Source organism: Xiphias gladius, chromosome 20, assembly GCF_016859285.1.
Source record: "Xiphias gladius isolate SHS-SW01 ecotype Sanya breed wild chromosome 20, ASM1685928v1, whole genome shotgun sequence".
In the NCBI taxonomy this organism is placed as follows: Eukaryota; Metazoa; Chordata; class Actinopteri; order Istiophoriformes; family Xiphiidae; genus Xiphias; species Xiphias gladius.
In genome coordinates this window covers 3325987-3345099 of record NC_053419.1, presented here as the reverse complement: position 1 = coordinate 3345099, position 19113 = coordinate 3325987, and the positions used below count along the sequence as shown (strand labels likewise).

Genomic DNA, 19113 nt, shown 5'->3' with positions numbered 1-19113 from the left:
CAGGAAAAACAAATTGCCAACCTTTCTCTGGGCCACAGCTGCCCCAACAGGATGGATGGCTGTTACCATGGTAACCACTTTGTACTAATGTAATTCCGAGAATGGAGCACTTTTGGCCTAAAGGAAATAGTATAAAATGTTTTGTGTTGAGACTTGAAAATGTGATCTGTGAGCTTACACACTTGTAGTTCTGTATTGCAGTGTGTGATGGGTAATGTAGTTTGGTGAAGAGTCGTCAGGTCAGAGTGTGGTACAGTAAAACTGAATCTATGTGTCTGTTGTATTTGTCTTATTGTTTTGTCAGTTTTATAAAACCAGGTTCCAGCTGAGTGTCGACAACAGGACATTTACCAGTTAGACATGTTTGTTTGTTTGACCACTGAACCATGAGGAGATGCACAGCTGCTCCAGGGCCATGCGGCAGTACTGGAAGCAGAATAAGAGGCATCTGTGATGCACTTTATAGACAGTATGTGACTGAAGCGTGGATATCGCATAAAGTCAACATCAGTCATCTCACACTGTTTTATTTAAAGTCAACAAATGGCTTTCTAGTGCTTTCCTTCGAGATGTGTCCAGTCTGTTGAAGACTGTGTTGAATTACTGAGCAGAGAACATTTGGACATTTTCAAAGGGATGGTTCACATGCTTCAAGATGCTTCACTTGAAGCATCTTGAAGCATGCACTAGTTGTTCCACATCCCAAAGTTTACTGTTGACCGTGAATGGCTAGTGGCCACCACACACAGCACTGTGTTTCAGGTCCCTCCTTTTTTTGTGCAAAAACATTCCTGCACTTCCGAAAAGTTGCTATAATCAATATAATATACAATGTATCACACAACTACATGGATGTGGAAGTATTCGCTCGTTTTGACAAACCCAAGGAGACTTTTCACCGGACTCTGCAGATCCCCTCAGTTCTACGGACTTTAAAACGCCTTTCTCTCTCGTTGTTCGGCTCATCGCTGGCCCGCAACTTTACTGTTTATAGTTTCTCTCTCGCCGCTCTCACCGCATCGTTTTCAGACGCAGCAGACAGCTGTTTCCAACGAAAAAGCCTTCAAAAACCTGCTGCCCACTACCTGCCCAGCACCAAACAGCAGACAGACACAGCTAGCGACTAGCTGGATGTGGAGCGTGGTATTCATCGGAACTTGGTTTCATCACCCACACCCTCTTCTGATGTTGGTTTTTTCAACTTTGTAGTTGTAATCTCTGAAGTCTATGATCTTCTACGGATACAATTACATGACAAAACTGTTTGCAGTGGCAATGTAGTTGAAATTCCTAAAGCGGGTCACAGAATCTGATGTGTCACAGAACACCTGTTACCGGATCTCCTAAGTATGAGATCTTTCCTCAAAATTAAGAGATAAAGAAGTCATCACTACAAGAAGAGGTCTCAGTTTTTTCCTTTGGTGAATGCAGGCGCTTCTCCACGGTGTCACCCAAAAGGGATACCTTGTCCTTTCTGTCCTTATAGGTTTATAAAAAACACACACAACTGAATGACTGCGTGTAAGCAGCAATACATTCAGACTGAACGAAAATGTGGACAAAACAATGGCATGGTGTTATTTTGATGAATCCAGCAGAAGATGAAGGCACAATAAACTCCACTAAACTCCACTAACTGACAGAGTAGCATCACAGTTCTGACAGGAGGAATAACATAAGAAAATGTTGCTTTGATAACTGTCAAGACACTGCATTTATAACAACTAATTTTTGTTATTTAATTAAGTATCTGAATCTGTCTGATTCCCCTTTATGCTCATCTCTCTATCTGTCTTTCTCTCTTTTCGACTGTTTTTCTGTCTGTCTGTCGGCCTCCTCCACTGTCGCATTCAACACCAGGATGGATCACTATTAAGCAAGGAAAAACAGCGTAATGCGCCAGTCTGTGTCCTTGTATTTTCTCTCAGTTGCACTATTTGGCAGAGGGAGGCAGGGGCGGGGAGAGAGAGCGAGGAACGTCACCCTCACAGCAATATGGCCGGAAGTGAGGCGATAAAGTAAAATAAAAGTTGGGTCTTTATTTACAGTCCATGGTTTGACTTTGTGTTAAATTCCACTTCTCCGTCATCTCTTCCATTCTTGTTCTTAGTATTTCTTAGGGTTGGTTTTTCAGTGTGTTCTATAACCCCTATTAACCTTATATACCACTTTTAGACTTTTTAAAATTCACTGTAGTCAAACAAGTTGACAATAAGAGTTAACATAGAAATAAAATGCATCAAAATAAAAAGGAAAAAAAACAAAGTGTGTCAAAAATAAAGCAAAAGTGGTATAAAAAGGGGGGAATGAAGAAACTGGGCCAAAATTTATTTAATATATATATTTTTTTAATTTGTTGTAGAAAGTCACACGTTTAAGGGGGTGAAACTGGAAACCATCAAATTAATATTCTTTATATTCACAATTTACACCATAAAATGATAAAATTATGATGTTATACACTCTATTCTACATTTTCAAAATGACTTTTTTCATTACTGTATTCATACTTGCCATCCTCGTTGAAACTTGGTTGTAATAAAATCGATATCCATCTTCTCATCTGGCTCTGGGGAAGACAACAGAACAATATCATCCTAGGAAATATTTCTATTTTTGAATGTTCCTTTAAAGATGCCTAACATTAGTGGACACACGACCCCAACTACACCTTCTTGTGATGTATATTTTGGAACATGTACTGTCATCTTGTCACTGTCTAATCTCAGACACAGGCGCTTTTATTGTGAAAGGCTTGACCGGACGCCTCGCGCTTCGTCGTGTTTAGCTTAACTTTCCACGGCGAGATGGCCGTGGAGTCTCTGCTGGTTCCTGTGAAGTCGAAACGGGCTCTGTGGACAGACAGCAGGAGGCGAGAGACCCCGCCGCTGTCCCCTTCGACCTCCATTTTTAAAAAACGATAACGGTAAGACAGAAACAAACACGCACCTGTCTGCTCGCTAGCTAGTCAGCCCGCAGGTAAACAGCCAAAAACAACACACACTGAGCGCTCGTTTTGTCAGTTGCGTTCTCCCGCCGACGGCTGGTCTTGCGGGGGAGGGGCGGGGGAAGCAGCAGCAGCAGACAGCTATAGACCTAACCCAGTCTGCTGCTGTCTTTCTGTCTGGGATATTCCTGCCTTTTCCGCAGAAATGCTGTCGGACAGTACCACCGTTGTCCGCTTGTCTGAGGCCCCTATCCGCCCCCTTTTTCACCTGAGCTGGAGCTGCAAATAATAGTGAGTAAAAAAAGCGAGCAACATGGCTGACGCTCGCCCTGCAGAACCTGCTTGTTCGTTTGTCAGTGCAGATGATGACAGTGTATTTATTTATTTTATTTTTTTTTAAACCTAGCCACTTAGCTAGGTGGTCAAACTAGCAGCCTAATGTATTGACAGGAAGACAGGCAGAAAAAAAAGAAAGAAACATAAGAAACGAGGCTGAAACAGCTGTCAGAGTGTAGACTGAAAGCAGTGAAAACCTTTATTTTTAACACATGGTCTGGTTTGGCACAGCCTTGCACAGATGCGTCTGCTGCATTTTGTAATTATGAAGTAGTCAGTGAAGTAAGTGCAGCTGTGACATTTTTTTGTTGGAGTCATTGAAAGATGATTTGAATGCTCTACACTGCTGGTAGCTACGCCCCCTTTTCCAAAATGTAACCAAATCAAAGCAAAGGTCAACTGGAGTCTGATCCTGCAGGGAAAACAACAGCCCACTTGCCGACCTGCTGATGCTCATCGCCCACTGACCGGAAATGGAGGATTAGAGAAGTAAAAGACTACAACAGTGTTTTCCTTTCATTTGTGGTCATCTTCGTCTTCTTGCGGTCCCAAAAAATGTATTGTTTTCAACACATCTGCAGCACATCCGTCTTCCCACATTGTAACAAAGACAGTCTGCATCCACAAGCTTCATTTTCTTTAAAGGCTCGGTTCAACCAAAGTGCAATTAAAATCATGCAATCCCACTTACACTTAGTGGCATCTCTTCATGCAGATAGTTTTGGTTTTTATTTTAAAAGATTTTGAGATAATGTCCCTGAGATGTTCGCTTCCACCACTGCACGATAGAATGGAGTTGATGGGTGACTGGAGTTTTGTTTGTGCTGAACACAGCGTTGACATATGAAAAACGTTTGGAATAACACAACTTACATTTTTTTTTTTTGCATTAACAGCCTTGGCATTTGTTCTTTAGTAAAAGATCGCTGTGAGGACCAGACGTGAAAGTGCTTAAATCTGACTTTTCATCGCTCAGAACTACGCCTTTCTCAGTGATGTCAACACTGGTGTTACTAGTCCCCTTCTCTCAGTAGACTCTTGAGGGGCCTCTGTGATGCAAGGTGAGGGTCACGTGACAAATGGAGGGCAGCCGAAGGCAGCCATTGACGATTTATCAGTCAGGCCCTACTAATCTACTACAGAAATTGGTTTTGAAATGGAAAGATTTCTGTTGATTTTTACTGTATTTTAATGTTTGAATTTGCTTGCTTCAGTTTGCTTGAAATTTTAGGTCAAATTATTCATATGCATGGTATGCATTAACATACAGCAAACCAATCATTCTGCAAAATGATTCACAACAGGCTGAATTAAAATTCTGAAGTGATACTTCTAGAAGATTTTTTAGACCGAGAGATGGCTTTTCTTAATGTTGTAAACATTAAAAGTTTCTACCTGATCTTATCCCAGAGAAAACAGACTGGGGTGTAAGCACTGATTACTTTAAAGCTTTCTTTTTTCAAATACAGAAACCTACGTAAAAGAATTGGCAGATTCAGTGTTAAATAACTAGAACTAGTCTTAAAAAACATATGGTAGCTTTATTGTACTCGTTGGTCCGTGGAGCTGAGGTCTGACTGTTTTAACAGTTTGGGCAATGCTGGGACTTGATATGATCCAGATGTTTTTGGGGGAGCAAGAGTCAAACGTTCAGTGTTTGATACATTTTTCAGTCCGGAGTTCCTTACAGTACCAGTGGAGTGTGTGTGTGCAAAGAACAATCTATTTTTGCTCCCACTTTGTTGCTAGAGTCCACCTCTCTGGTTCCAGTTCATTGAAGATACACACTGGACAGAATAACGTTTAGTCGTTCCTGTCCAGCACTGCTCGGCCCCTCGTGACAAAAGATGACTAATCACATATTACTTGGGGCAATGGGAAGGAAAGCACCATCAGATGCAGCCAAACACTGCAAAATATCTATTGTGTTTCTGCTAGGTTAGTTTCCTCTCCAGGTAATCAGCAGTGAGCAGGAATGTGTTTGAGATACAATACCTGCATTTGTTGTACCACTTGACATTAGGGGTTGACATGGTTTTTTTTGTTTTGTTTTTTTTCTTCTTTTTTTTCCAAAAAATTGAAAATGTACTTACACGAGTTGCAGCAAATAACAATTCTTTATTGTGTCTTTTATTAAATTTTCCAAGGAAAGGGGCTGGTGCATAGCACTAGGAAACACATCCACATCACTTCATGATCACAGGCGCAAACATGACCATGAGATGTGGTGTGGAAAACAAAAAACAAGCAAAATAAATAACAATAAAAGGGATAAAAATAAGTAGCCCATACAGAAGTCTGAGATTCAGTCCACAACAAAGCAAGATCAGAACATGTGAAAGTCACAGAAGATTTGGGCGATTCTTGAAAATCTAAACAGGCTCCCCATCAGTCTTTATGTAGGTCCAAAGAAGATCCCGGGGGGGTTCCATCTTCCAAACTACCTTTTAATATAGATTCATAGGATGCAATATCTGCCATTGCATTTACCCAGTCTTTTAAATCCGGAGCTTTAGCTGTTTACCAAAGCTGCAAAATAATTTTGGAGAACTTTGAGCTGGCAAATATATTTTTTGTGGTAGATGTAGGCAGTATTTGAGAATGTTGGTTTAGTTATAGTTGTGCTACCCGGCTTGAACCTGATGGATCCCAACAAATGTATTGTGTTTCCGGTGGTTGGTTGTTGGATAAAACTTGGGGCTCAAGTCAGGTTTAGGTTTTGTTATTTTCAAAAGTAATTTATACAGAAATTTCTCTCTTTCTCTTTCTGACTTTGCCATTTGTGTCCATGCATTGCAAGCCGATTTGTTGTTCAGTAATGTTGTCAGTATTGAATGAAATAAAGAAAAAATATACAGACGAGCAACAAATTAAAGGCAAAACCAACATAAAGTTTCGGCCCTCTACACGCCGCCAGAACAGCTTCAATGCTCCTTGGCATTGATTCTCCAAGTCTTTGGAACTCTGCTGGAGGGATGGACATCATTCTTCCAGAATATGATCCTTCATTTGATGTTTTGATGGTGGTGGTGGAGAGTGCTGTCTAACACGTCAGTCCAAAATCTGAAGATTGTTCAATTGTGTTGAGATCTGGTGACCGTAAAGGCCATAGCATATGAATCACATCATTTTCATACTCATCAAACCATTCAGTTATCCCCCGTGCCCTTTGGATGGGAGGATCGCCGTCCTATTCCTCCAGTCATTTTTCATGTTTTTCCTTTTATTTTTCCCCCTTTATATAGCTCTGGGTTTTGAGTTGGTTTTGTGTTTCAAATTTGGATACATACGAGTCGGGCTCAGTTAGGTCGGGTGTTAAAGATGTGGGTACAGACAGGGAATGTCCCATTCGATCCGGCAACAAAATAGCTGTAACATAGTTTTTCCCACAAACTTGTTTTGTTCTCATTTTTACAGCAGTTTTCCTTTACATTATTAACTTTGGTCTGAAGATTTTTATGGTTAAAAGTGTTGAGTAGACAGTGAAGGGCACAGAGAGCAGTTAGAGGGTCAGATGCATTACATAACACCCTGCAAACAAATGAATAATACACAGGAAGCATTCCTCACAGACTCCACTGATCAATAATTGAAGTCTCATGTCCAGGACATGAAACCTTTTGAAGGCTGATCCACTGTGGGCTGAACTGATGCTGCTCTGTTACTCGTCCACCAATCCACGTTTTGTTTTTCATTTTTCACCATGAAATGTAAGGTACAGTTTGGTCACTTGCTGGTGTAGATGCCTTTTTAAAATACATTTTATGTTTAGTAAAAGAAAAAAAGAAATATGTCTGGCAAATTCAGGGCAAAGTTTTGGTGCCAACTTTAGATGTGCATGTTTATAAATAGTATGTAACTACATATCCATAACATTTGTTTATGGTTTTGATTGTTTGTGGCTTATTCATTAAGTCTTAATTTTGTATTGTGAGAGAGTTAAGTGTAATAATCTATGGCAACAGCCCACGTTTTTGGTCCTTGCTATCATCAGTTTTGACATTGATCTATTACTTTGTGGATGTGCAGGCACTTGGGTACACTTGTGTTTGCAGATCAGGATTTAAAAAATTTCAGGTGAGCAGTTAACAGCCGGTCTGAGTGATGTCATTCTAATTTTTGACTGCATACTAAATCATGATGTATAATGTAATTGTAACTGATTAGAAAAAAGGAAGTTCATGGGGCATCTCATGAAAACACCTTAAGAATTATTCAACATTTAATAATATTGTATTTAACCCCCAAAATGCTGCTGTGATAAAGATAACATGGAGGGTCTGATGAGTCCTTCCTGCTGATGAATAATGAAGCCTGCAGTCAGAGTTCAGGACAGAATGCAAAAATGTCAAACAGAGAGACTGCAGAATCAAAATTCCTCAGACACCTTCACTGTCAGAGCAGACTGCCTGACTGTAGCAGACACAGTCAGACAGTCGGCATGTTGCCCCCTGCTTCTCACAACCAGAAACATTAACTGGATGGTTTGAGTGAGAGATTTACATGGTTTGACAAAAAAAAAAAAGAAATCTTAACCAAAAGTCCAAACACTAGCTTTTCCAGAGCTTTCAGCCACATTTCATAGTCTCCCTTTGCACTCTCATTATTGTGGTAGCTCAGCTGTCATCATTAAATATAAAACTTCATGGTGACAGGTGGTCATATGGGCTTGTATATATCAATAATTCAACTACAGATCTAAAATTTGAACTTATTTTACTGTTATCAGTTACTGAAAGTCACAGTGAAATAAAACATAATTGTGACCCTGATGCATTTGTTTTCAGATCAATCATCTGACAGTTTTGTTGAATTGTGTTTTATTGTCACAGGTTTGATCCTGGTTTTGCCCTGTAGACGTGAAGCCTGACTCCTGAAAACCTGAAAGTGCTAAACAACTCACCATCATTCCTGAATACTTGAGACTGGGTAAAAGCTTTAGCGACCTAGTTTTTTTTTTAATGTAAATCATCACATTATTGTAAAATGTCTACTGAAGAATAGGACTGGGTATTGCATGAAAATTTCCAATTCATAGTAGTGCAAATATATATACTAGTACTATAACAAATACAAATCCTACAGTTTTAATGTTTCCAGATGATACTTTGCTTTTCTTTTCCAGTATTACTACATCAGTTCCTGAGGTTTTGAAAGTATTTAAAATTATTATTAAGTCTATTCCAATCCAATTATTCCCGGTTCCAATCGAATCTAAAAGGTGGAGTAAGCAGTGCTGGAGAAATGCTGGTATTTTAACAGCAAAACAAATACACCCCTCCCTTCAGTGCTCCATCAGAAGCTCTGCCCTCCAAATTCATGGATGCGCATTGCCAAGGCAACGATGGAATCAAGAGCGTTTTATATGGTGTGGAAGATACTTTCTCAGAGCTGAAGCAAAACAAACCTTACAATATAAAACCTCATCAAACAAATGACATGTACACAAACACAGCATCCAAGACACAGCGGAGTAAAAACTAGCGATAGTTAGTTGTTCAGATTGTTTTTTACAAAACTACAGTGACAGAGAGGACTGTAGGTTTGTAGCTAAGCTGACAAGTAAATTAATGTTACCTGGCATAGCATTTCAAATTATGCATCAACCCAAATAATCCCACTGTACCAGTAAAATTGTGTTTTAGTTCTTTGCACATTGTACGGACATATACCATGATATAGAGCAACGAGACAGCAAACTGTTGCTACAGTTGCTGCTGTAAAGCTAATATGCAGAGAGGTAGAGACGGTTTCCCAGAGCCAGCACACCAGCTGCAGACAGCGATACGCACAACTCTCCTGCTACTATAGCTGACATCACACCAACAACATATCCTGGCAAACTAGAGAGTAAGATGAATGTCTTACCCACACATAGCACACACACAGAACGGACAGCTAGCGGACCATGAAGAGATATTCACTAGACCTTTAAGGTTTCACCCATCTAGGAATAAAAATTCGCTGGTCTTCACCTTATTAACAAAATCAATTGTTCTGAAACCATTAAAATGATCAAGCAATGCTTGCTCATTCCCCACGTTAGTAACATGCTAATGTTTGGTATATCACCATGTTAATGTTGGCAAAATGCGAAAACGTGCTAACCTTTAAAGAATGGGTTCACATATTTTGTAATGGCTACAGCATGCAAAACCTGTTCCAGTGTTCACAATGACCCTGAGTATTATTTTAAAACAGACTTGAAAAATTGCAAACCAATCCTTTAACATGCTAATCGTATAAGCTAATTTTGTCTATCACTTGATAGACAGTGTATGTAATTCTTAGTAAAGGGGCCAAAACGTACAAAAACTGCTCCTTAATTTCTGAGGTTGCCAAGATCACCACAAACCAAAGACATGGACTAAATCATCTAATGCTGGTACTTCCCACTATCAGCCTCTGATGACAGTCTCAAGCACTTCCCTGAAAGTGGAACAAATTACTCAACGACAGTTTTGCAGCAATCAAACAATGACCAGGAGAAGGAGATAGCACGCTAATCTTGGCAAAAAAAGGATAATATGCTAACATTTAACATGTTAATGTAACATACTAATATTCAGTATGTTGGCATGTTAATGCTGGCAGAACATGATAACATGATAACATGCTATTGTACTTATTAGCATGTAACCTATGTTATTGTATGGTTTGTATATTTAGCATACTAATGTGCTAAATGTTTCACAACAAAAGTCAGCATGATAACATTCAGAAGTATTTTACATGCATGTTAATATGCTCACTGTAAGAATGTTAGCTTGATAATGGTAGCGTGTTAGAATGCTAGTTCTAAAACGTTAAAAGCTGTCTAAGCATTCGTCATAGAAGAACTTTGATTAGATAAAATCAGCAAAATTAGGATGTAATAAGTATAGAATATTTTCAAATATGACCAGACATTTGAAGCCAGTTTGCAGTGCTTGACACCATCCAACCCCACTAAAAAGTAGTTGTAATATAATACTGTATGCAGAGGATATCAACAATCATAAATCAACCAACTTTGAAGTTGTTGGAAGGTCTATTTATTCACGTTTTTTGAAGCTTGACTAGTAGTGCATTAGTCTTGGGCAGCATAGGTTACCATGGTAGTGTACCACGGATAAAATTGAGCCAGCTTCACAATAACAGACAACCTGAGATAAACCAAAATAACTGAATAATCCACTAATCTTGCTTTGCTGTACAGGCCCTGGATATACAGTGGCTTCAGGAAGAAGAGACTTACCCAAGAAGTCTCAAACCTATAATTGTTACCAAAGGGGCATCTACAAAGTACTGAATTAAAAGTCTGAATACTGTTGTAAATGTGAGATTTAATTTTCTGAATTTTTTTAATAAATTTGCAAAAATTTCTAAAAACCTGTTTTCACGTTGTCATTATGGATTATTGAGTGTAGCTTTATGGGAGAAATTGGCATTGTTACCATTTTAAAACTAATTATACAACACAATAAAGCGTGCAAAAATGAAGTGGTCTGATACTTTCTGAAGGCACTGTATATAAGATAAGAAAATGGTATCGCACAGTTTCCAGAAACTTTAGACAAATCAACATCATCGTGATAATGAATATCAAGCTGTATTTTTGTACCTCTGTCAGTCATGAATGGGAGAAAAAATTACAATCTTTGTCAGCCTTGTCAGCAGTTTTTCAGACACTAGATGAGGTCTATTGATGTTGCTGGAAATCCTGCTTTTCACCCATAGATATCAGTAAAGATTATTGATGATCTGATCCCAGGCTTCATCTGGTATTTTCGGCTGGTAGTGATTGAATTATTCCTCACAGTAGATACAATATTCTCTGTTTTTGTCCTTCTGTTGTTTCAGCCCTGGACAAGTTTGTGTTGTAGCTGTGTGGCCGGGCAGCCTGGCTGCCTCCCTGCCTCCAGATGAATGAAGAACACTCCGGGACACAGAGACACAGCTGATGCAGGTCAGAGGTCACCCTCACTGCCAGGACACACGGCTATCAACATGTCGCACATGTGACTTGCAACATGTCGCACATGTGACTTGCAACATGTCGCACATGTGACTTGCAGCCAGCCCTTGTTGGTGGTATTAGTTTTCTGATTTATTTCCTTTGGTTTCAGTTCATTTATATGAAAATCAACTTAGAGTCTTGAACTGCAAAAGTGCAAAATCACTGGTACAGTACGGTCCATAAACACATGATGAAGAAGAGTTTTCAAATGCTGCTCACAACAGTTTTACTGCACAACAGTGTTGACAGAAAAATGAAGCTGACTAAACCTTAAATGTGATGGATTATCTCAGCAGCAAGTTTAAGTCTCTGGAATATGAAAAAGCATAAACAGATCTAACTGTCAAAAGCAAGATCAAAAATACCAATAATCCTTATAATGGGGAATGGTCATATTTAGCATCTATGTATCAATATATATATATATATATATATATATATATATATATATATATAACTGTGGAACTTCTGTAAGTAATATTTGTTCATACAGCAAACAAAATAAAGCAGTACTATGTGAGACAGTGCAGAGGTCTTCACTTTTATTAAAATGCTTCTAAAAATGGTCAGCAGTAATATAAAGTATCCAGGATCTGTAGTTAACTGACTAGGACACACAAAACCACCGCCATTGTATTTTTGGCAGAAAGTTGTAATTTGTACAGTGTTTTGATAAATGTGCTTTGATTTGTTTTCTCCTTAGGGCATGCAGGTGTTTCTGCAAATATGATGAAGAAAAAGAATCCCCATAAGTGAGTTAGGATGCTTTGCTGCTAATTAATTTTGATATGGCCAGAATAATCTGACTCAAATATCCTGTAGCAGGAAAGATGAGATTAGAATATAAGATAATGTTTCTGTTCCCACATAAGGGAATCAAACAGATGCAGCTCAAAGTACAAACAACAAACACAATCTCAGCAGATAATGCTGACCTTGTTGTTTCATATCACTGTAAAGGAAACATAAGAGCAGTCTGGGTCCGACCACTAAAGTTCTGTCGCAGCCTCGGCGCAACATCGTCGGCTGCAGGATCCAGCACGTGTGGAAAGAAGGAGGAGGCCATGTGGTCTGGAAGGGAACTGTACTTGACCAGGTAATCAAACAGTTGAGTAATTACTGATTGAATGAGGGATTAATGGAACCTTGTAGTAGTTCACGCCGGCACAGAAGTTATTTTATAGTCACTTTTCATATACTGTCCAATCATATGTCCATGATCCTTATCTAACAACACAGGCAGTCCATTTTAAACATCTGGTGCTCATTCTATCTGCATACACCTATGCTGAGCGCTTTATCTTCACTGCTACACTGGTGCCTACTTCCAGCAAACTATAATGTCTAATGTTGTTGCCGTATATGAATAAAGGAGGGAAGGATGTGTGGATAGAGGCACAAGAAAAAGAAAAAACAAGTGTTTTCAATTGTATGTGTTTTCAAACAGGTGCCAGTGAACCCAGCTCTCTATCTGATAAAATATGATGGTTTCGACTGTGTTTATGGTCTGGAGCTTCATAAAGACGAGAGGGTTCAGGGGCTGGAGGTGCTCCCTGACAGACTGGGTAAGACTGAACTGAGCGTAGATCACACTGACCACAAAACATAACATGCTAAATGCTAATACATTCACTTCTGTAGACCACAATAACATGCTAACATGCTAACGCTCAGATAAACCCTTTTGATTTAGCTAACAACATGACTTCTCTGGCACTACCCTCTGGACAAATTTACCATTTCTTGTCCAGATAGTGGTAATGATAGACAGGTGATAGACAGAGAAGTATAGCATTTTCTGTCCATTAGTTCTGTTTTCTGGTGGGCAATGGACATCAGCCTCACAGGAGTGCTAACAGGGGTTATATATTTTTCTTAATATGTATTAATATTAATATTTATTTTTATCCCTGCAGCGAAATCTCGTCTGACAGACGTCAGTCTGGCAGACGCCATGATAGGAAAAGCGGTGGAGCACATGTTTGAGACGGAGGAGGGTCCAAAGGAGGAGTGGAGGGGGATGGTGCTGGCCCGGGCTCCCATCATGACCACCTGGTTCTACATCACCTACGAGAAAGACCCCGTCCTCTATATGTACCAGCTACTGGATGACTATAAAGAAGGAGACCTTCGCATCATGCCTGACTCCAGTGAGTGAAGTTACTTTGTTCAACCCTTTTTTTTTAACAGGTGGGGATTTCAAAGAAGAACCTACCTGAGCACACATGCTCCTTTTATGTGTCTTGAACATTTGGATTATATCTAGTATACTATATCCAGTTACTTTATACACTTTAAAAGGCAGGTGTAAATGCACCCGATATTATTGGAATGGTCTTGCATCAAATTTTTGATTTATTGAAAATTCTGATGTTTAAATGAATTATTCTTTTTGGAATTGTTATTATTAGTTTTTTAAAGGCTCGGTACCTGGCATACATATATTATTGTTTCCAGGATACAGGAACACAAGGGTCATTTTTACTTTTTGAGAAGCAGACTCTAGTACATAAATCTAGGAGGAAATAAACAAATGAATACATCCAGAGGGGAAAAAACAAAAAACCAACACAAAAGAGGGAAAACATGTCATACATATATCTTGAGTCATACTACAGGTTCACATAATCACAGAGGAGACTGATTTCCATTTAGTCCTATCTATAATGTAAGCCCAGAATCAGTCCCAGGGAGACACCCCTTCCTCCTGACCAACACTTATTTTACTAAGTATACATTTGTAAGATGCTAATTCCTCCCTTGTACTAACCTATTCTTTCAGTTCTGGAGCCTTTGTTTTCTTCCAGTGTCTTAAAATAACTTGACAGATTGTTATTATACCCACAGTAACAACAGAAAATGCGCACTTGGATATGTTTGGCATTTGGGACTGGTCCCCCAGTAAGCATAACTTGGGGCTTAAAGGGATTTCTGAACCATAACAGGCACTTAAACTGTCTAATACCTGGATCCAAAGCAGTCTGACCAAACTAAATCCCCAAGTACAGTGTAGGGAAGTTCCTGTTACAGTTTTACATCGAACAGAAATTATTGTTCAACAATTTAATTCTTGCTTCTTTCACATATTGGCTACATACAGCCACAATTTTAGGCAATTTATTACATTCAGTTTCTTCTTCAAGGTCCCCCTGCTGTATCATTTACTCATTAACAAACTCAAGAAGGAGTTAGCTTTTCTATAAAATTGAAAAAAAAAATTTTAATTTCTATTTATAAAGTTTTATAAAGTTTTTCTTTTTTATGTTTTCAGTTTTATAGTATTTAATGTCGGCAACTTACAGATACATTACTTTTTAGTTTATAGAGATGTCACTTGTCTCTGTTTAGATGGCAAACAAGCATTTTCCAAAATGGTACCTTTAAATCTGTCAGAAACCTCCTTTTATCTGAGTCTTTGTTTTTATCAGTTTTAGTAGAAGGATAAAAACCAAATAAGATGGCAACATAATTAAGATCAGTGGTAACATCTCTCTTTCCGTCTCTCTGTAGATGACAGTGTCCCAACGGAGAGGGAACCTGGCGAGGTGGTGGACAGCCTAGTGGGTAAACAGGTTGAATATGCCAAAGAGGACGGCGGCAAACGAACAGGCATGGTCATCCACCAGGTGGAGGCCAAACCCTCTGTCTACTTCATCAAGTTTGACGACGACTTCCTCATTTACGTCTACGACCTGGTCAAAACTTCGTAAAAAGGATCATAGTGGGCATCCTGAACACCAAGACAGAAACGAAACACAACACGTTGAAACAGTGGAAGTATTTGATCAAGTGCTTGTCCCTCATACCATCAAACACAAAAATAAAAAATTGGAAAAAAGAATTCTTGCTGTGGAAGAACACAGGATAGATACTTCTCAAGAATGGGCTTAGTGAAGTTGAAGCCTCTCATCTATGACCTTCTTAGACTCTTAAAATAGAAAAAATAGATTGGATGTGGTTTTACGTTACCCTTACAAGGTCCTAAACATTTTTGAAGCCCCTTAATACCTTTCTGAGAAAGAGGAAAGCTGTCCAAAAATATTGTGAAAGTTGAAGCGAGACGGAGGATTTTTAGAATCTCACATTTTAAACATTTGTTGACCTTTTGGAATCTTGTCATGATTTCCCAAGACCTCCTTACACGTTAAGAAACAAAACCTTTGGATTCACTTTTAGTGTCAGATTTCATCCAGTCTTGGTGATATGTGGCTCAGCTAATGAACATGTCACTGAAAAGTCTGATAGTAGCCAACTCTTCTCTGTTAGAAAACAGAGAAACAAGATGAGGATGATCCCTGGAGTCCTGTGAAATTTCTGGAGTCGATGGCAGCATGGAACATGACCAAACTGAAAGTCTTCAGAGATTTTTTATTATGTTTCCTACATCAGCTTACAAATCTGGCCACTGAAATATCCCAGTGAAGAAGGAAAGGTTTTGGAGGGGGCTTAAAAGAAAAAAGGCTAGAAGTAGGTGAATTCTTGGACCAGAAAAATAAACAGTTGCTATTACGATGGAGAAGGAGCTTTTGTTTGTTTTCGGGACACTTGAAGACAGGAACAAACAAAACAGCTCGGTGGATGAATTCTCGAATCCTTCTCATCTGTCACATCCAGTAAGGACTGGCATCAGAACTGTATGGAGGAGCATTTCTGCCCAGGAAAAGAAAATAACAGATGAATAGTTAGAATTGATGAAAACAAAAATACTCATGGTAAGTCAAAATAATCAGATATTAAATCAACATTACAACTTAAAATTACAAAACAGAAATTAAAACAACTTAATAGATTTATAATTTCAAACATTTGACTTGCCAAGAGTCAAGTTTATGTTTGCCATTCCTGTCACCTTTTTATTTCCCCTGGCAGAAGTGGACTTCCATACACCTGAGATTCATAAGACAGGAAGCAGAAGGAACTGGTCCCAGTTTAACCTCAGAGTTGGAGACTGTCGAAAGCCTTGGACACCTGCAGGTCGATTTAATAATAATTTTTAGAAAAAACAACCTTCAATCAAGCCTGTTTGGTTTGGTCATGCACCAATGGTCATCTCTAAAAGAGAAGCTATTAAAAATATCAAAAATGTATTTGGAAATATCTCAAAACCTAATTTTCCCCCTTTTGTTCAATTGGAGGTTGACTGAAGTGGGATTCTGTTCCACTTGTTGTACAGATCAAAACAAGAGAAATTGCTTCATCACAGTGTGCTACTTATACAGGCTCCATTTCACCAACTTCAGCTGAACATTGATGAAGAAGGTCAACAGATCCTCGCCCAAAGGCATCTGCAGTTAAAACAGATTTTTGTCTTTTTGCTTTTATCATTGCCAAAACCCTTCCTGTTGTGAAGTTGTTTGGTGTTTAAGAAGATCAGACAGCTTTCTTGTGATTTCACTGAAGCCTTTGGAATTGCTTGTGGTGTCTTTTCTAAATCATCAGTGAAAGAGTAAAAGGACGGAGAAAGAAAACTGAAACTTGGCCAAAGCGCTTTCTGTCCTTGGCAATTTGTTTTAATGTTAAATAGTTTGTAACAGATGGAAAAACAGCCAGATCTGCAGTTTCATTGGTTCCTCCTCTTCCATTTGAACTTCAAACACAGTGATGGATTCTAAATGTCACAATTCGTGGAAACTCAAAGGATTTAAGGAGCTGAAAACGTGGTTTAATGCACCTTAAAAATTTGGAGGAAGAGATAAGAAGAATATTCCCGGGACAGTTCATGAATGTGTTGGACATTTAATGTCACCATAATTGACAAAAACAAATCTGCTATTGCGAAACAGTCCAGTTTTAAGTTTCGAAGGTATCCGTGAGAAAGTTCAGACATTGAGTGTTGGAAGCCTGTGATTCCAGTTTACTACAAAGTGTCGGTCGATAATAATAGTACTGAAACAAAAGTATCCCAGTTTGTATTTACACACAAACCCAAAGATTACGGAAATTGTGTGTACATGGCGTAGATCTAATGTTCTCCTGGCCGTCTGTAGAAAACACAAGTGTCTGTCAGATGCCCATGAAGATGATCGGGTCTGTTCCACAGCATGTATGCAGTAAGAGAGAACACAGTAGGTTGTGTTTTGTATTTGAAGAGATTAACAAGCAGTGAAGGTTTAAATTTCTTTTTCACAAATGTACTTTTTATTTTATTTGGATTTACTCAAGACTGAACATTTTGTATAAACCTGTGTTCTGTACTGATTTGCACTTATAGTTTGAGGGTAAGTAATTGATTGAAATATACAATTTGAATACAGTGTAAAGGTCAATGTCATAGCATCATTCAAGTATTAGAGGTTGGACCTTTTAAAATTCTACAATAACTGGTGCATCTTTACCAGTTATTGTAAAGATGCAGCAGTTCTTTACTTTCCTCCCAAACAATTATACATAATATTTAAAAAAAAACAAAAAAAAAAAACTAAAGGGTTGTTGAGCCATGCATTGTAGGAGAAATATGTCCCTCACCTATCAGATTGCTCAGCTGAATTAATACACAGAACAGTGTTTTATGTAAAACCTTCAGTCTATGTGCTTCCTGTGATGTAGTTAGTTGCCGAGGCAGATTACAGCTCTTATTATAACCGCACTAAAAAAAAAAAAAAGACGAACTCTTCAAGAGATCTGTAGGTTTCTGCTCTTGTGTATATGTTTTATTTTTCTTTAAAGAGAAGTATGATTGTGATCATCTCAGCAGGCACTATTTTAGTTATCGAGATAATGCGTCATTACAAAGACTGGAGTCACAGCGAGGTTACGTCCAATTCAGTCAGTTCATTTCACTATTATAATGAAAACAGATTATTGTTGTTAATGTTGGAATGACATTGGCCTTCTATCATCCTTCTGCCTTGTATTGTTTGTTTTTGTATGTTTAAAAATGTATGTTAATAATTTTTATGGTTATTGGAAAACCTGACATGGCGTGCTTTGTTTTCTTTCCACCATGGTTCACCTTCAGGTATTTCACGTCTGAGACGGTTGTGTTGATGTCAGCAGGTAGGAGGAGTTTGCTGTTTTGCTTGAGGGCACTTCAGCAACGTGCAGTGGTCGTGGATTGAAAATGGAATAATATCTCAGAGAAGAAATGCAAAATACAGCATATCTTGATAGCACTGACAAGTTTATTTTTCAGCTGTAAAATATCCTCCTCAGTACATACACCTATCAGCCACAACATTAAAACTGTCTTTAATGTTGTGGCTGATTGGTGTAACTTGGTCACAATTCTTTAATAACTATATTGAAGGGATCCTTGGCTGGTATGTTATCGTAATTTTCGAACAAATATAAATATCAAATTTTGAATATCAGCCTAAAGAATTTAGCATCAGTCGGGCTCTACTCCAAAATTTCAAAACTATGGTTAAGCAGCCCTGTGCACCAAACACAATGAAGGGTTCATTATACTTCCCGTTGGGAGGTGCGTTAAGAACAGACATAAGGAAAGGTTCAGTATTTTGGGAAATTAGCTTATTCAAGTGAAATGAGATATCGACCAATAACTACCTCGTGTCTATGCAAAAGAGAACAGAGAAAAAACCTGTGTGCATCGACCGCATCTGGCAACCAGCCCTGTAACTAGAGACGCTGAAGGACTGGATGAATGGTCAAACTATTGTTTGCCAAGAATAAGTTCCAGCATGTAACTGCACATAAGGTAGGTGTGTGCTTGAATTTGGAGAGCTAGCTGTTTCCTCCTGTTTCAAGTCTTTATTCTAAGCTAACATAGACACAAGATGAATATTGAACTTTTCATTTCATTCAGAAAGAATAAACAAGTTTCCGAATACTTGAGAAATCCTGATCAAAAATGTTTGTGTTTGAAAAAACG

At 38.6% G+C, this 19113-nt stretch overlaps 1 protein-coding gene across 3 annotated transcripts; it reads left to right on the top strand.

Annotated features, from left to right (window-relative positions):
- Nucleotides 1-2772: 2772 nt before the first annotated feature.
- Nucleotides 2773-18198, top strand: LOC120806568 (spindlin-1-like). Of its 3 annotated transcripts, XR_005709714.1 has the most exons (9): nt 2773-2926; nt 8116-8212; nt 11126-11231; nt 11986-12034; nt 12243-12378; nt 12730-12847; nt 13199-13432; nt 14793-15994; nt 16152-18198. XR_005709714.1 is itself a non-coding variant. In XM_040157869.1 (8 exons), the coding sequence occupies exons 3-8, from the start codon at nt 11192-11194 to the stop codon at nt 14990-14992; spliced, it is 777 nt and encodes a 258-aa protein (XP_040013803.1). In that variant the 5' UTR covers nt 2773-2926; nt 8116-8212; nt 11126-11191; the 3' UTR covers nt 14993-18198. The 3 variants fall into 3 exon arrangements, 2 of the variants coding, with proteins under 2 accessions (XP_040013803.1, XP_040013804.1); XM_040157869.1 differs by having other exon boundaries at nt 14793-18198; XM_040157870.1 differs by lacking the exon at nt 2773-2926 and adding an exon at nt 3053-3238 and having other exon boundaries at nt 14793-18198.
- The last annotated feature ends 915 nt before the right edge of the window (nt 18199-19113 follow it).